At 45.4% G+C, this 21,107-nt stretch overlaps 2 protein-coding genes, 1 long non-coding RNA gene and 1 pseudogene across 3 annotated transcripts; all 4 read left to right on the top strand.

Moving 5' to 3' along the window:
- Positions 1-2,960: 2,960 nt before the first annotated feature.
- On the top strand, positions 2,961-6,443 carry LOC109760964 (uncharacterized). Its single transcript, XM_020319750.4, has 5 exons — positions 2,961-3,465; positions 4,160-4,396; positions 4,793-4,876; positions 5,435-5,564; positions 5,749-6,443. Exons 1-5 carry the CDS (start codon positions 3,086-3,088, stop codon positions 6,214-6,216), a joined length of 1,299 nt encoding a protein of 432 aa, XP_020175339.1. The 5' UTR covers positions 2,961-3,085; the 3' UTR covers positions 6,217-6,443.
- Positions 6,444-9,786: 3,343 nt separating this feature from the next.
- On the top strand, positions 9,787-12,831 carry LOC109760968 (uncharacterized). Its single transcript, XR_006671783.2, has 8 exons — positions 9,787-10,009; positions 10,115-10,268; positions 10,375-10,558; positions 10,672-10,841; positions 11,396-11,519; positions 11,764-11,937; positions 12,184-12,262; positions 12,488-12,831. It is a non-coding gene; the product is annotated as an uncharacterized lncRNA (long non-coding RNA).
- A 1,798-nt stretch (positions 12,832-14,629) lies between these two features.
- LOC109760967 (uncharacterized) lies at positions 14,630-16,831 on the top strand (annotated as a pseudogene).
- Positions 16,832-16,869: 38 nt separating this feature from the next.
- LOC109760966 (uncharacterized) lies at positions 16,870-21,044 on the top strand. Its single transcript, XM_020319751.4, has 5 exons — positions 16,870-17,817; positions 18,519-18,755; positions 19,159-19,242; positions 20,031-20,160; positions 20,361-21,044. The coding sequence occupies exons 1-5, from the start codon at positions 17,444-17,446 to the stop codon at positions 20,826-20,828; spliced, it is 1,293 nt and encodes a 430-aa protein (XP_020175340.1). The 5' UTR covers positions 16,870-17,443; the 3' UTR covers positions 20,829-21,044.
- Positions 21,045-21,107: the final 63 nt, after the last annotated feature.

The raw sequence follows: 21,107 nt of genomic DNA, 5'->3' as shown, positions 1-21,107 counted from the left end.
CTAATGCCACTAATGGGAAACGTTGCATGGAAAACAAAAAAATTCTATGCACGCACAAGATCTATCAAGGAGATGCATAGCAACTAGAAGGGGAGTGTGTCTACGTACCCTCGTAGACCGGAAGCGGAAGTGTTTGGTAACACGGTTGATGTAGTCAAACTTCTTCGCGATCCAACCGATCGAGTACCGAACGTACGGCACCTCCGCGTTCAGCACATGTTCAACTCGGTGACATCCACGCCTTCTTGATCCAGCAAGACGGCGAGGTAGTGGATGATTTCCAGCAGCACGACGGCGTGGTGACGGTGATGTTGATGCTATCTCCGCAGGGCTTCGCCTAAGCACTATGAAAATATGACCGAGGGTGTAAACGGTGGAGGGGGGCGCCGCACGCGGCTAAGAGATTGTCGTGGTAATGTGTGTCGCCCCCTCCCACATATATATATAGGTGGGGGGAAGAGGGGAGCAGCCATGAGGCGCCCCAAGTAGCTCCGAATCCTACTTGGGCTCCTGCCCTCGCCGCCCCCTTCCTTATTTGCCGAAGGGGGAAAGGAAAGGGGGGAGAGGGAAGGAAGGGGGAGGCCGAATCCCCCTCCTTCCTTCCCCCCATGGGTCGTCTGCCTTAGGGGGGTCGCCAGCCCCTGTGGGGTGTGCTCCCCTCTAATGGCCCAATAGGCCCATCACCCTCTCGGGGGTGTCCGGACCCCCCCCCCCCCCCCTCCGGTATTTCGATGACTACCCGATACACTCCGAAACACTTCCGGTGTCCGAATACCATCGTCCTATATATCAATCTTTTCCTCTGGACCATTTTGGAGCTCCTCGGCATGTACGTGATCTCATCCGGGACTCCGAACAACATTTGGTCACCAAATCATATAACTCATATAACACTATATTGTCAACGAACATTAAGCGTGCGGGCCCTACGGGTTCGAGAACTATGTAGACATGACCGAGACACCTCTCCGGTCAATAACCAATAGCGGAACCTGGATGCCCATATTGGCTCCTACATATTCTACGAAGATCTTTATCGGTCGAACCTTATGACAACATACGTAACTCCCTTTGTCCATTGGTATGTTACTTGCCCAAGATTCGATCGTCGGTATCTTCATACCTAGTTCAATCTCGTTACGACAAGTCTCTTTACTCGTTCCGTAATACATCATCTTGCAACTAACTTCTTAGTCACTTTGCTTGCAAGGCTTCTTATGATGTGTATTCCCGAGAGGGTCCAGAGATACCTCTCCGATACTCGGAGTGACAAATCCTAATCTCGATCTATGCCAACTCAACAAACACCTTTGAAGTTACCTGTAGAGCATCTTTATGATCACCCAGTTACGTTGTGATGTTTGATAGCACACAAGGTATTCCTCCGGTATCCAGGAGTTGCATAATCTCATAGTCGAAGGAATATGTATTTGTCATCAAGAAAACAATAGCAATAAACTGAACGATCAATATGTTAAGCTAACAGATGGGTTTTGTCCCGTTATCAAATGACAACACATGTCTATGGTTAGGAAACCTTAACCATCTTTGATCAACGAGCTAGTCTAGTAGAGGCTTACTAGGGACACGGTATCTGTTTATGTATTCACACATGTGTTTAAGTTTCCGATCAATACAATTCTAGCATGAATAATAAACCTTTATCATGAATAAGGAAATATGAAACAACAACTTTGTTATTGCCTCTAGGGCATATTTCCTTCAATAACATGACAGCCATTAGGGGAGATTGTTGTAGCATGATTATTGGGGTGTTACACCCATGCCCCCCACCCATGACGCACCACTGGTGTGAATCCTTCTCCGATGAAGAGGAGGTCATCCTCGCCCCCGACAACATCCTCGCCCCCACTGAGAAAGGGGACGAGACCTGCCTTGTCGTTCTCGCACTTGATCAGTCTGTCTGCGACGAGGACGAGCGTCGCACCCGGGAGGAGGAGTGTTGTCTCCTGTAGGCCGTCCCTAGGGACGAGACCGACCAGCTACAGAAGCTCGAGATCACCGCCTGTAGGTCCATCGAGGACGAGCAGTGACAGGAAGATCGATGATGGGCCGTCGGGGAGGTGTTGAATGTCGACTCCTCTTACGATGGGCTCCACGAGGCTCTCCCCTCGTCCTCCAGCGAGGACTAGACAATGTCGGAATGTTAGTAGTAGCTAGCAATGTCGAATATCGATATGGCCCATTTTTAGCAATGCAAAATGTCGATTATCGACATATTTAGTCGCAAATTATATGTAAATGTGACGAATTTCGCCCCCTATTATAAGATTCGACTCTTTGAATTAAGTTTCAGTGTTCGGTTTACTTTTATTCACTCTTTGGATGGTTCAAATTGAAATTAGAAATTTTTTATTTCCGAGAGTACACAAATCGCGTATCATTTTTTTTAGAAAACAGAAATATATTACGAAAGTTGTCGGAAAGCCACATAACGGAAGCTACCGATTACACCACAGCTCCTAAAAAAAGAAGAAAGCAGACTCCCCACAAGACTATGAGAACACCTAGCTCCGGAGGATCTCCAACTCTGAATCTCGTCATTAGGTCCACGACTCTGAAACTAGAAATTCCAATGTCCAATTAAAATCAAATGTAAAATACTAAAAAAGCTACTCAATCAATAATAACAAAATAAAAATTGCTTCACTCGGCACGCACTCAGCCCATACCGCCGGGTACACACGACCCCCACCAGCGAACGGCGCGAAGCGCCACAACCTAGGCTTCGGTGCGTCTCGTGAACCCACTCTCCACCACTACTACCACGAGCGCCGCGAACGTGCACCGTTCCGCTCGCTGACCGGTGGTGGCCCACGGCTCCGCGAGGCACGGCCCCACCTGCCAGTCTCAGTAGCAGGTTCCCAACGGTCACCGCAGCACGCGGCGGGGTAAACCGGGCGGTCGCGCTATATATCGCCCCACCACGCACGCACTGGCAAAACCTCAATCTAACCGTTGGGGTTTCCCCGCTTTCTCAACTCTCCCCTCCCCCCCAAATCCTCGCCGCCGCACCACCTCGGAGAAAGAGAAGCCCCGGCCGCCGCCGCCGCCGAGAGAAGCCATGGCCACCACCCGGCCCATCGCCAGCGCGGAGGCCTCGCCGGCATCCCAGGCGAAGCGCCGCGGCCGGCCGCCCAAGGCCCCGCTGGCGGCCGAGGTCGAGGCGCCGAGGACCCCGTCGCCCGTGTCCCCGCTGACGGCCGCGGCGGAAGGCTACGAGCGGGAGCGGGAGGCGAGGATCAAGGAGAACATGGAGCGGATGCAGAAGCTCGGCCTCGTCGACCTCGCCACCCGCTTCAACCAGTCCGCCACCCCCGCCGGCGCCGGCACCGGCACCGGTCGCGGCCGCTGGCGACGGAGGCCGGAGACGCCGGGCTCCCCCGCCGCCGCCGCTCCCAGGATCAGGACCGCCTCCCCGATGCCGGCGCGCCGGTCTCTCAGGTTCGTTTACAGCGGATCTATCTTCTTGGCATGTACAGTAGCTTCTCCTGTTCGGTTTATTGGAGGCATCAACGGACTTCTTGTGCAGCTTACTCCTCGTATTATTCTTGTGTGCACCATTTTCATCCCACTGCAAATGTTCTTCTTCTTGCGCAGCTTATTATTCCTGTGCGTCTATTATCAAGTATGAACATGCTAACTTCGTTCCCCTTTTGCAGTATGAATATGCCCTTTTTTCATGTTGTAAAATTTGCTAGTATAACGTCAAATCCGGCATTGATTACTTCCATATATATTCCCCTTCCCGGCCGTTTGTTTCATTCTGACTACTACTTTTGGTAGTATTTAAATGCTTACCCTCTAAAATTGGCACCTCGAATCTTAGGTTCCCGAAATAGGTTGATTTCTCATGGGATATTTACAGTCCAGTTCATGCCACAAGTTCAGATTCAGTTGTGTCCCTTTCTTGTGTACATGAAGACAATTTACATAGATTCCGTTTACAGTACATCAAGTTATTTTAGGGGCGTTTACTTTTTCGATTCAACGGTCTAGATTAGGCAATACTACAGAAGAATTCTTGTACTTATGTTGATTGAGTTCAAGGTAGTTGGTTGATAATTTTTTATATTCATTTCCTTCAATCCTCAACATTAATGTGAATCTTCCTCTTTTGCGATCATGTTCAATTTAGGTTGAAGAGCGTGGAGCCAGTTAGATATGTTGAAATTTGCGAAAAGAAGGAGAAGGGTCTTGATGGTGGAAGGCCTTTCTCTATTGAGGAAGGGTGCAAGGAAGAAGTTTACACTGAAGAGCATGAGAAGCTTTTAGGTACATGTGGCACACCCTGGACTCTCTTTGTGGACGGTTATGGCAAGGACGGTAAGCGCATCTACGATCAAGTGAGGGGCCAAACCTGTCATCAGTGCCGGTAAGTTTTCCCCCAAGAACTATCTGGGATTGTTGCAACTTTTCTACACGTTCCTTTGCTAGGCCGTTCTCATGTATGCAGTGTGCTGAACTTACAGCATAAATAGCAGCATTAGGATGAACATATAACACTTGGTGTGTGGTAAAAAGGGTCTGATATTCTTAGTGTAAAGAGAATGTAAAAAGTAACAAGATATGCTGTTGGAAGCTATTGCGGTCACAACTTGTGAGTTTCTAGTGATATGCATGGAGGCTATTGCAGTCTCAACTTGTGATGTAACAGAATATTTAGAAGTTTTCTTGAGGGTGCATGATGTGCAATTTAGTACAGTAACTTTTTTTTGGTTTGTCATCTTTGTCTAACCTTGACACTAAGTATGATCCTTCCATGATACAGCCAGAAAACTCTGGGTCATCATACAAGATGCTGTAACTGCCAGATTGTCCAAGGGCAGTTCTGTGGAGATTGTTTGTACATGAGGTGAGTTCTTTTTCCAACAATTGAACATGAACACTTCAGGGAAATGAAACTGTTTGATAGAGTTTTGTGGAAATGCTTCCTTGTCTGAAATTTTTGTTACCAATCTGTCTAGCAATCTATGATTATGTGTACACTAATGTTTTTCGTGGAAATGCTTCCTTGTCTGCCATCTTCGTTGCTAAATGCTTACAAAGGCTGTGTGGTAAATTTAGCACTTATAATAGGGGTGCATCTTTTTATTACAAGTTTTTATCTGCATCTTTTAACATAAAGGTTAACTATTCAAGTTAAATGACAAAAATTGAAAGCTTTCCGACTTGCGGTTTGTGAATCGAATATGATTTGTAGTTCAAGCCATGCTATCCGAGGTCCTAGTTCTGATTATTTTGGAAAGCTTGTGGGATGAAAACAGGGCTGGGGAATTTGATCTTGAATTCGTTGCCCCTAAATTTTCACTGGTTCCAAATTGACGTGAGACTAACCCTCCATTTTGTTACTGCAATGTTATAACAGAAAGATTAGCCGATGGCATGGACTGACATTTTATAACTAATGCAGGTATGGTGAGAATGTGCTGGAAGCTAAGAGCAACCCTAATTGGACATGTCCAGTTTGCCGTGGCATTTGCAATTGCAGCATCTGCAGAACTAAGAGAGGGTGGTTCCCTACTGGCAATGCGTACCGGAAGGTAATATACTATATTCTTTCAGAATGGAATTTGTTTCCATGACTGTTAGTTATACTTTTAAATGACCAAAGTTGGAAGAAACATAATAGAGCCGAAGTCACAATCAGTTACTGGGTTTATATTTTTTGTTGCTGCTAATTGCTCGAACAGTGCTAAGCAAGCAGGTGTTTTTTCTATCATGCAGGTTGTCAGGCTTGGGTACAAATCTGTGGCACACTATCTCATTGCAACAAATCGAGCAGGAGCAAACTCAGGGGATTCAAGCTCAGCTGACTCCTCAAACGAGCTGCCATCTGCTGGCGAGGTCTCTGAGCACAAGGCACCAGTTGCCAAGCAGGATGCTGATCTGAGCAGCAACGCGATGAATGATGCTGGTGAAGTTGAGCAGAAGGAAGGGAACATGAAGAAGAAGGCAGCAGCTGTGAAGGATGAAGCCAAGGCCCCGAGGAAGAAGATCACTGCTGATGTGGTCTTCAAGGATGATGGCAGGAGCGAGTCCGGGGTGACATTTGATTCTCTGGAACGTCACCAGGATGTCGGCTGCGTCACTCCATCTAAGCCGGAGCCGAAGAAGAAGAGGAAGTGGGTCGAAGCAAGAAGCCCTGACTGCGTCGCGAGCAGGCTGCGCTCCCGGTCTGCTCCCAAGTCATGAGCACTTGATCATATGAGGGCCGACGACTCCTTTTGCGCAGGCGATTATCTGTCACTGGCATGATTCTGGTTGGTGGTGTGTTTTGGTTTGTTAGTCGTCGTCGTTTAGTTGCTGTAGGTAATTGCGGGAAGCAATGATGGATGTGCCTGGTGTGGTGTGGACCTATATGACCCCTCCATTTTGTTGTGACCTAGACGCTCTGGTTTATCGTGTTGGCCAAATCTCTACTCCTAATGTCTCACTCCTAATGTCTCACTTGGTAGTCTCCGTTCCGGGTTTATTTTCATTCCACTATTTTCGTCCGGTTTTTTTGTCCTCTCCCCCACCCCACCCCACGCAGGCCAAAAAAAACCCCACACCCGGCAGAAAAAACGCTCCATCGATCCTATCCTTCATTGCCCACTCCTCTTGATCCCATATCTACTCCAATACGATCCGCCGCCGAGATCTGAGACGATCCGCCGCTGCCGAGGACCGATTGGAGCCGCCGCCGGCGCTGGCCAGCCTCCCCACCGATGTGCGCGCCGGGTCGCCGCTCCCGCAGCCGAGCATAGCAGCGGCGGCGGAGCCCCAGCCGCCACCACGTTCCTCCTGCTCTCCGGCAAGTCCGCCCAGGACCAGCAGCTCCTCGCCTCCGCCGCCGGCGAGCTCTCTCTGGCGGAGGAGGGCGGGGGCGAGCTCGCCGTCTCCCTCGCGCTCGACGCCAGCGGGGACGCGGGCTACGATGCGGCCGCCTACATGGGCGCGCTCCAGGTGCGGCGCTTCGGGAGGTGGATGCGTTGGTCGCCGCGGATGGCATCCACGGACGACCTCGTGATACAGTGAGTGCAAGATTTTGTTCTTTTGAGTCTCGCTCCATCAGAAAAAGTAATAAACGATGAATTTCCTCTTGAAATCGCTCAAATTGGGCTTACTCTTTGCTTCCCCTCTGTCTATAGGAACTTCGCCAAACTTCCGGTAGGCGTCGTGTGCGCCACATACATGCAGTTCAAAGGCAGAGGTGCGTCAAATATGTATGCCAATTGGTGCTTGTTTTTGTTGTCCCTTTTAGTGTGTATCTCTGATGATCTTTCAATCTCGGTGATCAATGTCTGTCACTTTGGTGGGGAGATGAATTGTGCTGTTCTGTTTGTTGTATGTTCAGTTGATGATTCGCTTGACATATCCACAAGGTACAGTATGTGTGATCCAACCACACGTCGCATAGTTGAATTCCGAAGCAATTAGCTTGATTACCTGCGGTCCATCTAATTCTCATCTAATGCTGATTAGTTTAAGCGAGTCAACACATAGGACGGAAAGACCCTTTTATAGTTTTCTCAAGGGGAGTGTACCGTGTGCGGGGGCATATCTCTGTTCCTTTGTATGGTTGTTTAACAATTTGTGAAATGCTTGTAGTATGATAATCTAGATAGTGGGGATATGTTACAGAAAGTGTTGTGCCTGGCCTCACATGTACATGAGTTGGTTTATCATTAAGTGCTCTCTTTCCCACTAAATTTCACATTTGCCATCTGAAAAAAACAAATCCACATTTACCTGATTTCAAGTTCTTATGGACCTTATGGTAAAGTATTTAAGTAATTTTAGTCGGCTCAAAAGGCTCCAAGATTCTTTGTCTATCATTTCCTGTTCAAAACTGACAACAGAACTTTGTGAAGCCTTTCAGTTTGTCTTTGTTTCAGTTACTTTACCATTCGGTCTTGATGCCTGAACTATGTGAACATTGTCAGCTTAGTAAAATGGTATGAACTTGTGTGCCATACACATAGCAGGTCGAAAAATTACCATTGTATTTGCATATACTGCTTGTGACACAATTTTCTGAAAACATGTTGGTGGTCATTGGTCAACAAAAGTTTTCAGCATTCGGCACGGTGTTAATTATCTTGAATTTATTGTGCTTCTAGAATTATAGATTTCCGAATAATTAGATGGTCAGCTATGCAATATAATATTCCCATAGTATTGAAATATTCTGTTCTGCAAATAGTCCTTCAGCAAATGGCGCTTACACTTAATATGGGATACTCCAAATCCATAAGAGCAGGCTATATCTGATATTTTCTCCATACAGAGTCGGCAGCGACTTGATTTATATTTTCCGCTACTTGTCAATATGATGGCCTGTTGTATATAAATGAGGCATGGCCATCACTTATACTTGGGAACTACTTTTTAGTGATAGTTGTATTGACTAAGGTACTATTTTTTCTTTCTTAAAGATTGATTTCTTCAGTGGTGTGTGTTTTACTTTACAGTTTTGATAAGATTCCATTGCCAACACACTTTTTTCTTGACAGGGAACTACGGCGGGCTTATGCTTACTGAACTATATTCGAAACTATCAGAGTGTATAGCAGATTAGAGCAGATTACAGCAGCCTTAAAGGTAAAATGATCTGAACATTTTTTTCCACAATACACAGGTAGTACATAGTAATAGCCCTCTTAATAATTCCTATATAAAAGTATGATCTAAACATTTTGTTGAGTTGTTTTTGCACCAGATTGTTGGCCATTAACGGTTATCCATGGCACTAAAACTACTTGATCTCAATACATTCACCTCACAACACTTGTTGGCGAAAACATGTGCTATAGCACCAAAGAAGTTGAGGTCAAATTAATGAGGTGATAGCTAAACTCCTTAAACTGGATATATTTGTGTTTTGTTTGCTTCAAGTATATAGACATATATTCCTTGATCAAAACTCATTGACACTGCTACCACTAATTTGCTTCAGGTCATCGACTTGAAGATTGATAAATATGGTTCTGTTATTATGCAGGAGTTGTGTGATCTGAGGAGAAACTATTCTCTTGCAAATCGGATAATTGTTGTAGGAATTAAAAGGCACATGATTGTACTGTTGTTCTGGGATTTCGTTTCTTACGTTCCTCGACCCTAATGTCTACATGAGGTGTGAGTTCAACGGATAAAGGAAATCACATTACTAATAGAATGGTAGGAAGAATCACGGCGATTCATACAAAATTCACTTAATTTATCATATAACGAATCATATAATTTATCAGCTGCCTCAACGGCTCACACTTTTGCAAGTCTTCATATTTTAGAAAATACGACTGAATTTGATAATTGGATCAAATGCAGTTATATGTCTTGTACTTGCTTTGGTTGAATCTGAAATTTTGTCAGAAACATAACGAACCACTTAGATATATAAAGCATTGATCTGTGCAGAACTGAGAGATGTTGTGTTTTACAGTTCTTACGTTGTCTGATTGAATTTTCTTATCCCACTTTTTTTTCAGATGCCGCAGCAAAGAAAATGCTCTCAGCCTTGGACGATCCATTCACTCGATTCTTGAAACCATTACCTTTTCTGAAGCAAGACTAGCTAGCACCCAAGGTGCCGTGGCAGGTGTACGTTTATCCATTGGCTACCCGTTGGAGCATCACTTGCGGTGCTCTTTGTAATGTCACTTGGTGGGTTTTGCAGAAATGACTGTCTAGAGACGTTTTATCTTGATAATTGACAACATAAGAGTGCAAAAAATTTGACAGCAAATCGCTTATGGTAAGACCTAGCTATTATCAATAATTTTAGTCCATTAAATGCCGTCTTAGTGAAAGGGTGTTCTTTTATCATGGTTGAAGGTTGCATGACTTCTGCTAGGTGTTTTGATACTTTTCGGTCTCTACTTGAATGTTGCGTACCTAATTTTTTAGTGGCCAACAATCTTGCACTGATTCTTGCTAGGGGTCATCAAGGAAACTCAATAGATGGCTATTTCAGTGGAGATTATACCAGAGATGTTGTTTTGAAGTAAGCTCCTGCACACCATTCTTTTGTAGTTCTTTCAGAAGTAATGTTTCATTCTTTTACTTGAGACTAGAGTGGTTGATGCTCATTCATCTTAATTTAATACAGAGTATATGCCAGGAGAGAAAGATATACTTGAAACCCGATGAGGTCAATGATGTGGAGATTTTACCAGAGATGTTGTTTTCAAGTAAGATTTTGTGTGAGATTATACCGATCGCACCAGCACGCCACATTGTTGCTCCACGGCAAAGGCAGCGAGGTATTTTTTCTTTTCGCACCGATGTAATTTTCCTTTTCTTTTAGCCCACTCCCATGTCTCTTCCGTTCATATTCTAATCACGCATGGTGAGCGGCGGTTTCGACAGCGACTGGCTGGCTGCTGCTGGCTTGTACGTGTGGAAGGCAGTTGTTCACGGCAGACCAGTGAGCGGCGGCGGGTGGGCGCGACCACATGGTGGTTGGAAGGTAGGCTTCGCGGCGTTCAACCTCGGCCACCATCGTACCACGATCTCGGCCCACCCGGAAAGTCGGATGAAGAGGTGGTGGACGGTGAGGACCAATCATTATAGCTGCTGCTCCATTACTTCCGCTCCTCGAAAAGCTCCCAGAAGCCCGACCAACAATGGGATCTTCCTCTGAGGTTCACGCTACTCCTTGTCCAGACTGATCCCTGAGAGGAGAACAAGCCTCCGAGCACGTGCTCGTCAACTCCATGCCGGCCGCTCCAAGCGCCCCTGCTTCGTGTCTTCAAGGCAGGCGCCGAGATAGCCTTTGCAGCGAGCTGTGGTGTGTGGACTCTGCGGCGAGATGGGATTCAGAATCCTTTTTCGTGGTGAGATAACCCTGCCACCACTCATATGCCATTGCATATAAGTGAATCTGTTTTATAGAAATCAATCTTGCACGTTGGTTAGCTCCGTAATTTCTTTTACTCCGTAGCAGACTGAGTTGCTCACAGCCTATTTGCTGGAACGCCAACGAGGAGTCATTTTTCCATCTCCACAAATATTCTTGGTCTCTTCAAATTAATTGCTTCTTAATCCAACTACCATTTTTCAAGATTAGTTCGTTTATATAATATTTATTTTTGTACCAGTGTTGATCAAGTAGGTTATTATTGTGAGGAATCAGCAGTAGGATGCACATGTATTTGTTTCTTGCCACTGGTTGCAAAAGCCTAAAAAATGATATGTTTTATTCACCTCTTCACAGTAATACAAGTATTTTGTTTATTTCCTACTCCCTTTTAGTGTTTACTGATTAGTCACTCTTAAAGGTGAATGCATGTGTATAATAGGTGTGTCATGGCTGCATTTTGCGGCCCCTGACTACTGGAAAGTAATCTTCTTTGGATGATTTGTATTTTTTTCTGGAATTTGTACTTAGATAGCACATCCAAGGAAGGAAGGAGATTGAGGTTGGCACCTCCTGAAGGCATGCATGCTCTTCACCGAGAGAGGGAAGGGCATCTTTTTCTTGGGTTGCAGTTTCCACCTTGTTGTTGGGTGAGGTGAGTCATTTTTGGAGGTTTATTCGATTTAGAGATATCACACACACACACACACACACACACACGCGCGCGCGCGCACGCGCACACACACACACTTATGATCTATAAGCAAAGCTGCGATTTTGGCAATAGATGCGCGACAAAGTAGTGGTTGGTGTTGGGTTTAATCAATTATCAAATGTTTTGCCAATAACAGAAAATTACCTTCCTCGTAAATTTATTGTCCTTCTGTTTCATGGTCCAGCTGATTCGTTGTTTGTCAGAGCTCTTGTGGATAATCAGACATGGGGTGCATGGCAAAATTAGGACAGACTGAAGGCAGCAAATTCCGCGTTGGTCGTGCACTTTGAGGAGAAGACATTGTCTTTGTATAAGTGCCCCTACAATCATCTCTTTACAGCAGAGATAAGGCCTTCAGGTAATTTGTGATGATCTTTTCAGCATTCTTAATTGATGACATTTCTGAAGGGAGATGATCCTCAGCATTTTATAGTTATTTTTTGTACTGTTGTAATCTCAAATTTCACATTCGAACTTAACTTGTTATCAAATAATTTTGGAACAAAATTTAACTTTTACCTGCCCTCCACAGAACCAAAGGTTCACGAGGACTTTTGTTGCTCTAATGCTTCTTCGATGACCATCTCGCCGTTCGCCCTTGCAGATAGATATGGCCGCATAAATCGCACCGATGGATCCAGTCCTTCGCTAGGTCCAACCTACCTTGCACCAGCCTCAAGCACGTGAGACATTGTTACCTTGTGTTCTAACTGGTTACCACAATCAAATCCATTTTTGCCCAGTTAAATTAGTTAGCTCATCTTGTTGATAACTGAGTTGCATTGGTAATATATACTGAACTGTCTTTGGCATTCTGTTTTGCAATATATTCTAATTGTCAGGATTTTTGCTACATTTTTTCTGTAGATTTTAGGGACATTAATGTAGTGCTAATGCCTTCCGTGCAGGTTATTCAGTCAACGCATATTCTGTCTTTTGGCATGTGTATGCTTGCTCTTGTGCTCATGTTGTAATCGTGACCTGTAATCAGTCCATGATCCTTGTGTGACCAGAAGTTGGGCATAACTGCATTGTTACTGAGAAGATGTGAATATTAACTTAGGGATCGGAGCTGAAGCTCTAGCCGATAGCAAAGATATGAAGTCTGTGCTCTGTCTTATGTTTGCAAGTATATTGATGTAACTTCACATCTTGAATGGAGTCACTCCTATGTGTACTGCCGCTGTAATTACACAACATGGATTTTCCATTTTTGTGATCAGAAATTTTGCCAAGAAACTTGTTGGATTAACTACGATTTTGTCCTATTTACTACTAGCATTTATTCTTATCTCTCAACATATTCTTGCCCCTATCTAGGACAGTCGGAAGAAGAGAGCTTTGTTCGACTGGGAAACAGCGTGTTGAAGCAATACCTCTTGTTGAACCACCCAAAACCAAAGAAGCCTCTTAGATTGCGAGAGGCCTGTTGTGTTTAGTAAGAAACTTGGCGTAAAATATCCAAAATATCAGGAACACTATGTATTGGGCAGACCTGAAATACTAATATAAGTGTATCCAATTTTTCCTACGATTCCCTTCCTCGCCCATGGACGTGGACCACGTCTCTGGCTTTGCAAGTCCAAGGCTCCAAGCTAGGCGTTATTTTTCATAAAGTTTCTATCGATTTCTAATCAAAATATTTCTATTAGCGTAACCCTACCTGGCGACCTCCATCAGCCGGAGGTATTCCTGGAGTCAAGGCAAGCATGTTGACCAATTGACGTAAATGTGCAATATAAATTTACCTCGGCGCTTTGTTTTTTAATGTGATGGCGTTGTCTGATACGTCTCCTCCGCACCATAAATTTACGTAGGATTAGATTAATGTTAAAAGGCTCGTAGCAACGCACGGGCATTGTACTAGTCAACCTAGTGTTTCTGTTCATGCGTGTTGTGATTAGCTATTTATGTTGTGTTCATCGTGTGTCCTGTGTAGTTGGTATTTATGTATCTCTCTGAAAATGTCTGGTCTAGCAGTGTTGTTCTCTTGTATTTTCATCGTAATAGCCCGTATAAAGATCTCTGCATCAAGAACAGCCTACACGATCACGGAGACTGTCTTTATTTGTCCTGACTCCACAACCATACGAGATGATTGTGTGTATAGGAGGAAAAAGGAAGAAGCATTGCTCCTTTTGTCTTTAAATATTTTCTAGTTGGTGCCATGGTCCGGACAAAAAGCACCGCCCAACAAGCTTTCCAAACCACCTCCATTTGTTTGGAAGTGGTTTGAAAATGAGGTTGTCCAAACATGTCTATCATGTTGGACCCAACAAATTCGACCCCACCCCAAATCATCCCAAACAGAACATACCCCCCTCCCCCTCCCCATGCCCCCCCCTCCTCTCCCACCTTAGGCGTCCGCCCGCATGGATGTTGGGGTCAGCAAAGTCTGTGGGGCTGCCCGCGGCACCATTGTCAAACATGGAGAGCATCAAGAGAGGGAAGACGAGGATCATGTTGGCCAGCGCAAGCCTCATGGATGCCGATGCTAAGGAATGGATCATCAATCCATGGAAAAAGAAAACGCTCAATTCATTCATTTTACTGGCTATATATAAATTGTTGAATTTTTTTTATCGCCGATCAAGTTAGCTTGTTTTAAATTGTTGAATTGTTAAGTTATTGTGTGTTATATTTTTTTTTGCGGGTCAAAAAAATGTGTGTTATATTTGTTGTCGAATGATCCACGTGTATGACCTACATGTGTTTGATAAAAGTGAGATGGGTGGAGGGATCGTTTTTACTACGACAAATAAATTATGATTGAACCTTTGTTGTCTGTGGTCATGTACGAACATTCCACGGATAAATAGAGATTGTGGACAAACGAGGATTCAAATTAGACACTTGTCCTTTAGAGTATACTTTCTTCATGTCATTATTTTTTATGTCACTACTCTCTTCTTCTTTTAACATGTTGTCACTGCTCTCTTGGCTATAACTTTGCTGCTGTTTCGCTTTATAGAAAGAAAGAAAAACCTTGTTGTTTACCTCTCTCAGTGCCACCCGCTTTGCTTGAGCAATTACGGATTTCCGAAACCTGCCTTCATTCTTTGCCCGCAGCATAATGCTAGTGCGCCTCCTCTAGAGCTTCCAAGTTCCTACCCGTGTCCCAAACCTCGCCGTAGAGCAGTTTACCCCGCCGACGGCGATGGCGGCGGAAGCGTCGAGCTCGTCGGCCTTCCCAGAGGGGGATTCGCTCCTGCGACCCCTCGCCGCGCGCGGGTGGCGCTTCCGTGACGCCACGGACGAGTCCATCCCCCTCCTCCACGCCTCCCCTCCCCGTCGCCGGAGGCCCTGGAGGCCGACCTCCTCGACACGGACCTGAGGCTCTTCGGCGGGAAGTCCCTCCCCGACCGCGCCGCCGCCACCGCCACGAAGCGGCTCTCCTACCTCCACGGCCCCGTCGTCCTGCAGGTACAAACTGCCGAAATCACCAAGCCCAACACTTGTTCCTAGTTTTCTTCTCAATTATGTGGCTTGGAATTCCATGGTACGGTTCAGACCTCTCAGAGGAAATAGCTGTGTATCTCAAACAGTGATCTCGTTACCTAACATTTCGGCTGAGTCTGCATTCTCCTAGTGTTTGACCATGTGCTGTTCTTGCGTCTGGGATGTGTAGATGTCCTTAGTTATTCGATCCTCTCTTTGTATGTTAACCTGTTCCGTCGAATTTATGCAGGTAGTTTCTGTAAGGGATATATATAGCAGCAGAGTCGATGCCTCCTTTAAGAACCCACAGCAACGGCGCCTTCTGCGGTTTGGTCTCACGGATGGTATTTCTGAAGCAGTGGCCATTGAGTTTTCCCCTATCCCGTTCATCACAGAAGAGATAGCCCCAGGCACAAAGGTTAGTTCACCATATTTTCTGTCTCAAGGTTCTACTCGTGCAGCGGCAATTTCTGTTGACATTGTTTTATACTACCAGAGGCAATATGCACAGTCACCGTACCCTAGTTTAATCAGCGTGTATATGCGCTGTTAGTTCAATTTTTCTTATCAATTCAACTTGGATTAGAGACTGGAGACAAGCCTGGCAATTACTTAACAATCACTCGGGGCAAACAGAATGCTCAGTGGCTTTGCCTGGAGTTATTCCACTCATCTAGTATGAATATAACATAAACCAATCGTTGGAAAACAAGATACTGCTCTGTGCGCAAATCACTTGGAAATGATGTATGGTGCAGCATGAGACTGGGTGTGGATGTAGTATTACTAATTCTCATTGGTTCTCTGTCCCACAGTTTGTGCGAGTTTGCTTCATTAGCATTTTTAGTAGTACATCTTAAGTTTTGACTTTTGACTTTTGGTTAGGAAATAGTTGAAGATGATTTTTTCCTTTCCGTGCCGCTAATTTATTTTCTCAACTCTACAACATTTAAAATAACATAAAATATCTGCATTTTTTATGTTTTCTCTACATGTTAAATATTGACGTTAGTATGCATTTTCTGTTTTTCTTTCCACTCTCTGTAGATTCGTCTTGAGAACAAGATTCCAGTAAATCATGGCATATTGTGCCTGAGTGCAAAAAATGTGAGCGTCATCGGGGGAAGTGTCCAATCTTTGTATGAAGAATGGAAAATGAACCAGAAATTCTCGGGCTTATCATTGCCTGTATTGAGGCTGTCACAAGATGACGATGGAGTTGGGCCTCCACCATTTGAGAAATTAGATATGGAAGCACGTCCAAACAGGACATTCCAGTTGCAAGCACACCCCGGTAATGATTCATATTTCTTCTCTTTCTGTTCTTGTATGTTCACTAAAAATGATGTCATTAGGCGTTGCATGTAGTCGTGTACTTTCAGGAAAGCTTAGCATCTTAAATAGGCGTAAGATTTTATATTGTACTGGTAATGATTCATTATTCTTCTCTTTATGTTTCTATACATGTATGTACTAAAAATCTATCATCATGTGTAGACGTGTTGCTGTCTACTTTCAGGAATGTTAGAAGGGATAGAGAGAGATTGGTGGAATCGATTGTTGTATTGCTTGAGCCTCATGGGCATATATATAGGAGTACATGGTCATCTTGGAGTACAAGGCAAGGTAGAATAAATCCTACGCTATCCTATGTTTCCTAAATAAACATTATACTCAACATCCCCCCGCAATCATAACGGTAGCGACGCAGACGGTGAGACTGGAGAAGAATCCGAAGGCAAGCCGACGAACACCCCCCCACAGTCGTAACGGTCGATGCATCGCGGAAGTCGTGGCTGGAGTGAAAACCGACAAGTTTGCTCAAGCAAGGCGGTAGCCCTTGGTGCCGTTTGTCAAGGTAGCCGAGAGCGTAGGGTGGTGGAGCCGTGGTCGAGGTAGCCGTGCGAAGAACGCCGCAGTCGATGTCGAGTCGGGGTAGCCGGTGTCGAGGATGTCGCTGTGAAGCCGCGGGCGCAAAGAGGCGCCGAGTTAGTCATGGGCGCAGTGGTGGCGAAGTAGTGTGCGCCGGGTAGAGGACGGTGTTGACGAGGCGTCGCGCCAGGTTTGCCAAACCCGGGGACACGTCGTAGACGAAGGCACGCGTCGGTGTTGCCAGCACCGGGCGCACTGTGGACATACATACAGTTACCGAGGTAAACCTCACTGGCGAGTGGGCCACGGTTGCTCCGTGCGAGGCACGAGCCCCACCTGCCAGCCTCATCAGCAGGCCCCCAACGGTCACCCCACCCCAGCACGCGGCACGGTAAAAAACTGAGCGGTCGCATTATATACACCCCACCACGCCGCGCACTGGCAAAAACCTCAATCTAACCGTTGGGCTTTCCTGGCTCTCTCCCCTTCCCTTTCCCCCAAAACCTCGCCGCCGCGCCACCTCGGAGACGCCGCCGGCGCCGGAAGAAGGAGCCATGGCAACCATCGCCAGCGCGGAGGCCTCTCCGGCAGCACAGGCGAAGCGCCGCGGCCGGCCGCCAAAGGCCCCGCTGGCGGCCGACGCGGCGGAGGTCGAGGCGCCGAGGATCCCGTCGCCCGTGTCCCCGCTGACGGCCGCGGCGGAAGGCTACGAGCGTGAGCGGGAGGCGAGGATCAAGGAGAACATGGAGCGGATGCAGAAGCTCGGCCTCGTCGACCTCGCCACCCGCTTCAACCAGTCCGCCACCCCCGCCGGCATCGGCACCGGTCGCGGTCGCTGGCGACGGAGGCCGGAGACGCCGGGCTCCCCCGCCGCCGCCGCTCCCAAGATCAAGTCCGCCTCCCCGATGCCCGCGCGCCGGTCTCTCAGGTTCGATTGCAGCGAATCTATCTTCTTGGCATGTAGCTTCTCCTGTTCGGTTTATATGGGAGGAATCCACGGACTTCTTGTACAGCTTATTATTCTTGTGTTCATCATTTTCATCCCACTGCAAATACTCTTCTTGTGCAGCTTATTATTCTTGTGCGTCTATCATCAAGTATGAACATGCTGATTTTGTTCCCCTTTTGCAGTATGAGTATGACCTTTTTCATGTTGTATAAATGCCAAATCCGGTATTCTGTCCACTATTTACTTCCATATATTCCCCTTCCTGACCGTTTGTTTCATTCTGACTACTACTTTTGGCAGTATTTTAATGCTTACCTTCTAAAATGGGCACCTCGAATCCAATGCTTACCGTATAAAATTGGCACGTCGAATCCTTAGTTTCCTGGAATAGGTTGATTTCTCATGGGATATTTACAGTCCAGTTCATGCCACATGTTCAGATTCAATAGTGGCAGTCCTTTTACAGTACATCAAGTTGTTTTGGGGCGTCTTTTCTTTTCAACGGTTTAGGATAGGCAATTCTACAGATGAATTCTTGTAGTTATGTTGATTGAGTTTAAGCTAGTTTGTTGTTAACTTTCGATATTCATTTCCTTCAATCCTCAACATTCATTCACCGCAGGCGTACCTTTCGTGGCATTAATGTGGATCTTCCTCTTTTGCGATCATGTTCAATTTAGGTTGAAGAGCGTGGAGCCAGTTAGATATGTTGAAATTTGCGAAAAGAAGGAGAAGGGTCTTGATGGTGGAAGGCCTTTCTCTATTGAGGAAGGGTGCAAGGAAGAAGTTTACACTGAAGAACATGAGAAGCTTTTAGGTACATGTGCCACACCCTGGACTCTCTTTGTGGACGGTTATGGCAAGGATGGTAAGCGCATCTATGATCAAGTGAGGGGCCAAACCTGTCATCAGTGCCGGTAAGTTTTCCCCCAAGAACTTTTAGGATTGGTGTAACTTTTCTACACGTTCCTTTGCTAGGTCTTTCTTGTATGTGCAATTTGCTGAACTTATAGCATAAATAGCAGCATTAAGATGAACATATAACACTTGTTTTGTGGTAAAAAGGGTCTGGTATTCTTAGTGTAAACAGAATGTAAAATGTAAAAAGTAACAAGATAGATATGCTGTCGGAAGTTATTTCAGTCACAGCTTGTGAGTTTCTAGTGATGTAGGGAGGCTTTTGCAGTCACAACTTGTGATGTAATGTAACAGAAGAGTTTTAAGTTTTCTTGAGGATGCATGATGTACAATTTAGTAACTTCGTTTTTGTTTATCATCTTTGTTTAACCTTGACACAAAGTATGTCCTTCCATGATACAGCCAGAAAACTCTGGGTCATCATACAAGATGCTGTAATTGCCAGATTGTCCAAGGGCAGTTCTGTGGAGATTGTTTGTACATGAGGTGAGTACTTTTTCCAATCATTGAATATGCACACTTCTAGGGGTGAAACATAAAATTTTACGTTAACTTACTGTGAGCAGGCATGCTTCTGTGGAATGTTTGTCCTATGATTATGTGTACATTTATGTATTCAAGTAAAATGAACAAAAAAATGAAAGCATTCCGACTTGCAGTTTGTGATAATGTTCAAGTTATGCCATCTGAACATGCACGCTTCTAGGCGAAATGAAACATATTTTACGTTAATTTACTGTAAGTACGCACGCTTCTGTGGAATGTCTGTTACCAATTAGTCTAGCAATCTATGATTACATATGTGTACACTAAGTGTTTCATGGAAATGCTTGCTTGTCCGCCCAACTTTGTCGCTAAATGCTTACAATGGCACTGTCTGTGATAAATTTATCACTTACGGCTGCATCTCTTTGTTACAAGTTTCTATCTGCATATTTTAATAAAGATTGAGTGATTGTTAGTATTCAAATTAAATGAACAAAATCTGAAAGCTTTCCAACTTGCAGTTTGTAAATGAATATGATTTATAATGTTCAACTTATGCCATCTGAGGTCCTAGTTCTGATTATTTGGAAAAGCTTGTAGGATGAAAACAGGGGAGGGCTGGGGACATTTTGATCTTGAATTCATTGAACTGAAACCCCCTAAATTTTCACTAGTTCCAAGTTGATGTGAGATTTCACCTCCATTTTGTTACTGCAATGTTGTATAACAGAAAGATTAGCCGATGGCTGTGTAGTTTTCATTGGACTGACATTTTATAACTAATGCAGGTATGGTGAGAATGTGCTGGAAGCTAAGAGCAATCCTAATTGGACATGTCCAGTTTGCCGTGGCATTTGCAATTGCAGCATCTGCAGAACTAAGAGAGGATGGTTCCCTACTGGCAATGCGTACCGGAAGGTAATATACTACAGCATATATGCTTTCAGAATGTAATGGGATAGTGTTTGTTTCCATGACTGTTAGTTGTACTTTTAAATGACCAAAGTTGGAAGAAACATAATAGATTCGAAGTCACAATCATTTACTGGGGTTATACTTTTTTTGTTGCTAATTGCTCGAACAGTGCTAAGCAAGCAGGTGTTATTTCTATCATGCAGGTTGTCAGGCTTGGGTACAAATCTGTGGCCCACTATCTCATTGCAACAAATCGAGCAGGAGCAAACTCAGGGGATTCAAGCTCAGCTGACTCCTCAAACGAGCTGCCATCTGCTGGCGAGGTCTCTGAGCACAAGGCACCAGTTGCCAAGCAGGATGCTGATCTAAGCAGCAACGTGATGAATGATGCTGGTGAAGTTGAGCAGAAGGAAGGGAACATGAAGAAGAAGGCAGCAGCTGTGAAGGATGAAGCCAAGGCCCCGAGGAAGAAGATCACTGCTGATGTGGTCTGCAAGGATGATGGCACGAGCGAGTCCGGGGTGACATTTGATTCTCTGGAACGTCACCAGGATGTCGGCTGCGTCACTCCATCTAAGCCGGAGCCAAAGAAGAAGAGGAAGTGGGTCGAAGCAAGAAGCCCTGACTGCGTCGCAAGCAGGCTGCGCTCCCGGTCTGCTCCCAAGTCATGAGCATTTGATCATATGAGGGCTGGGGACTCCTTTTGCACTGGCGTATCTGTCGCTGGCATGATTCTCTGGTTTGTGGTGTGTTTTGGTTCGTTGGTGTCGTTTAGTTGCTGTAGGTAGATGTGCCTGGTGTTGGTGTGGACTTGCTATATGACCCCTCCATTTGTTGTCACCTTGACGCTCTGGTTTATCGTGTTATCAACCTAGTGTTTCTGTTCATGCGTGTTGTGATTAGCTATTTATGTTGTGTTCATCGTGTGTCCTGTGTAGTTTGATTTTCAT

This window comes from Aegilops tauschii, chromosome 3 (assembly GCF_002575655.3).
Source record: "Aegilops tauschii subsp. strangulata cultivar AL8/78 chromosome 3, Aet v6.0, whole genome shotgun sequence".
NCBI lineage: Eukaryota > Viridiplantae > Streptophyta > Magnoliopsida > Poales > Poaceae > Aegilops > Aegilops tauschii.
Note: the sequence above shows the minus strand (reverse complement) of the source record. Positions and strands in the feature narration are given on the sequence as shown.

Coding starts and splice junctions, on each gene's coding strand:
- LOC109760966 (XM_020319751.4), top strand. CDS start 17,444: ATGGCAACCATCGCCAGCGCGGAGGCCTCTCCGGCAGCACAGGCGAAG. Junction 17,818..18,518: donor CCCGCGCGCCGGTCTCTCAG/GTTCGATTGCAG, acceptor TGTTCAATTTAG/GTTGAAGAGCGTGGAGCCAG. Junction 18,756..19,158: donor CAAACCTGTCATCAGTGCCG/GTAAGTTTTCCC, acceptor TCCATGATACAG/CCAGAAAACTCTGGGTCATC.
- LOC109760964 (XM_020319750.4), top strand. CDS start 3,086: ATGGCCACCACCCGGCCCATCGCCAGCGCGGAGGCCTCGCCGGCATCC. Junction 4,397..4,792: donor CAAACCTGTCATCAGTGCCG/GTAAGTTTTCCC, acceptor TCCATGATACAG/CCAGAAAACTCTGGGTCATC. Junction 5,565..5,748: donor CTGGCAATGCGTACCGGAAG/GTAATATACTAT, acceptor TCTATCATGCAG/GTTGTCAGGCTTGGGTACAA.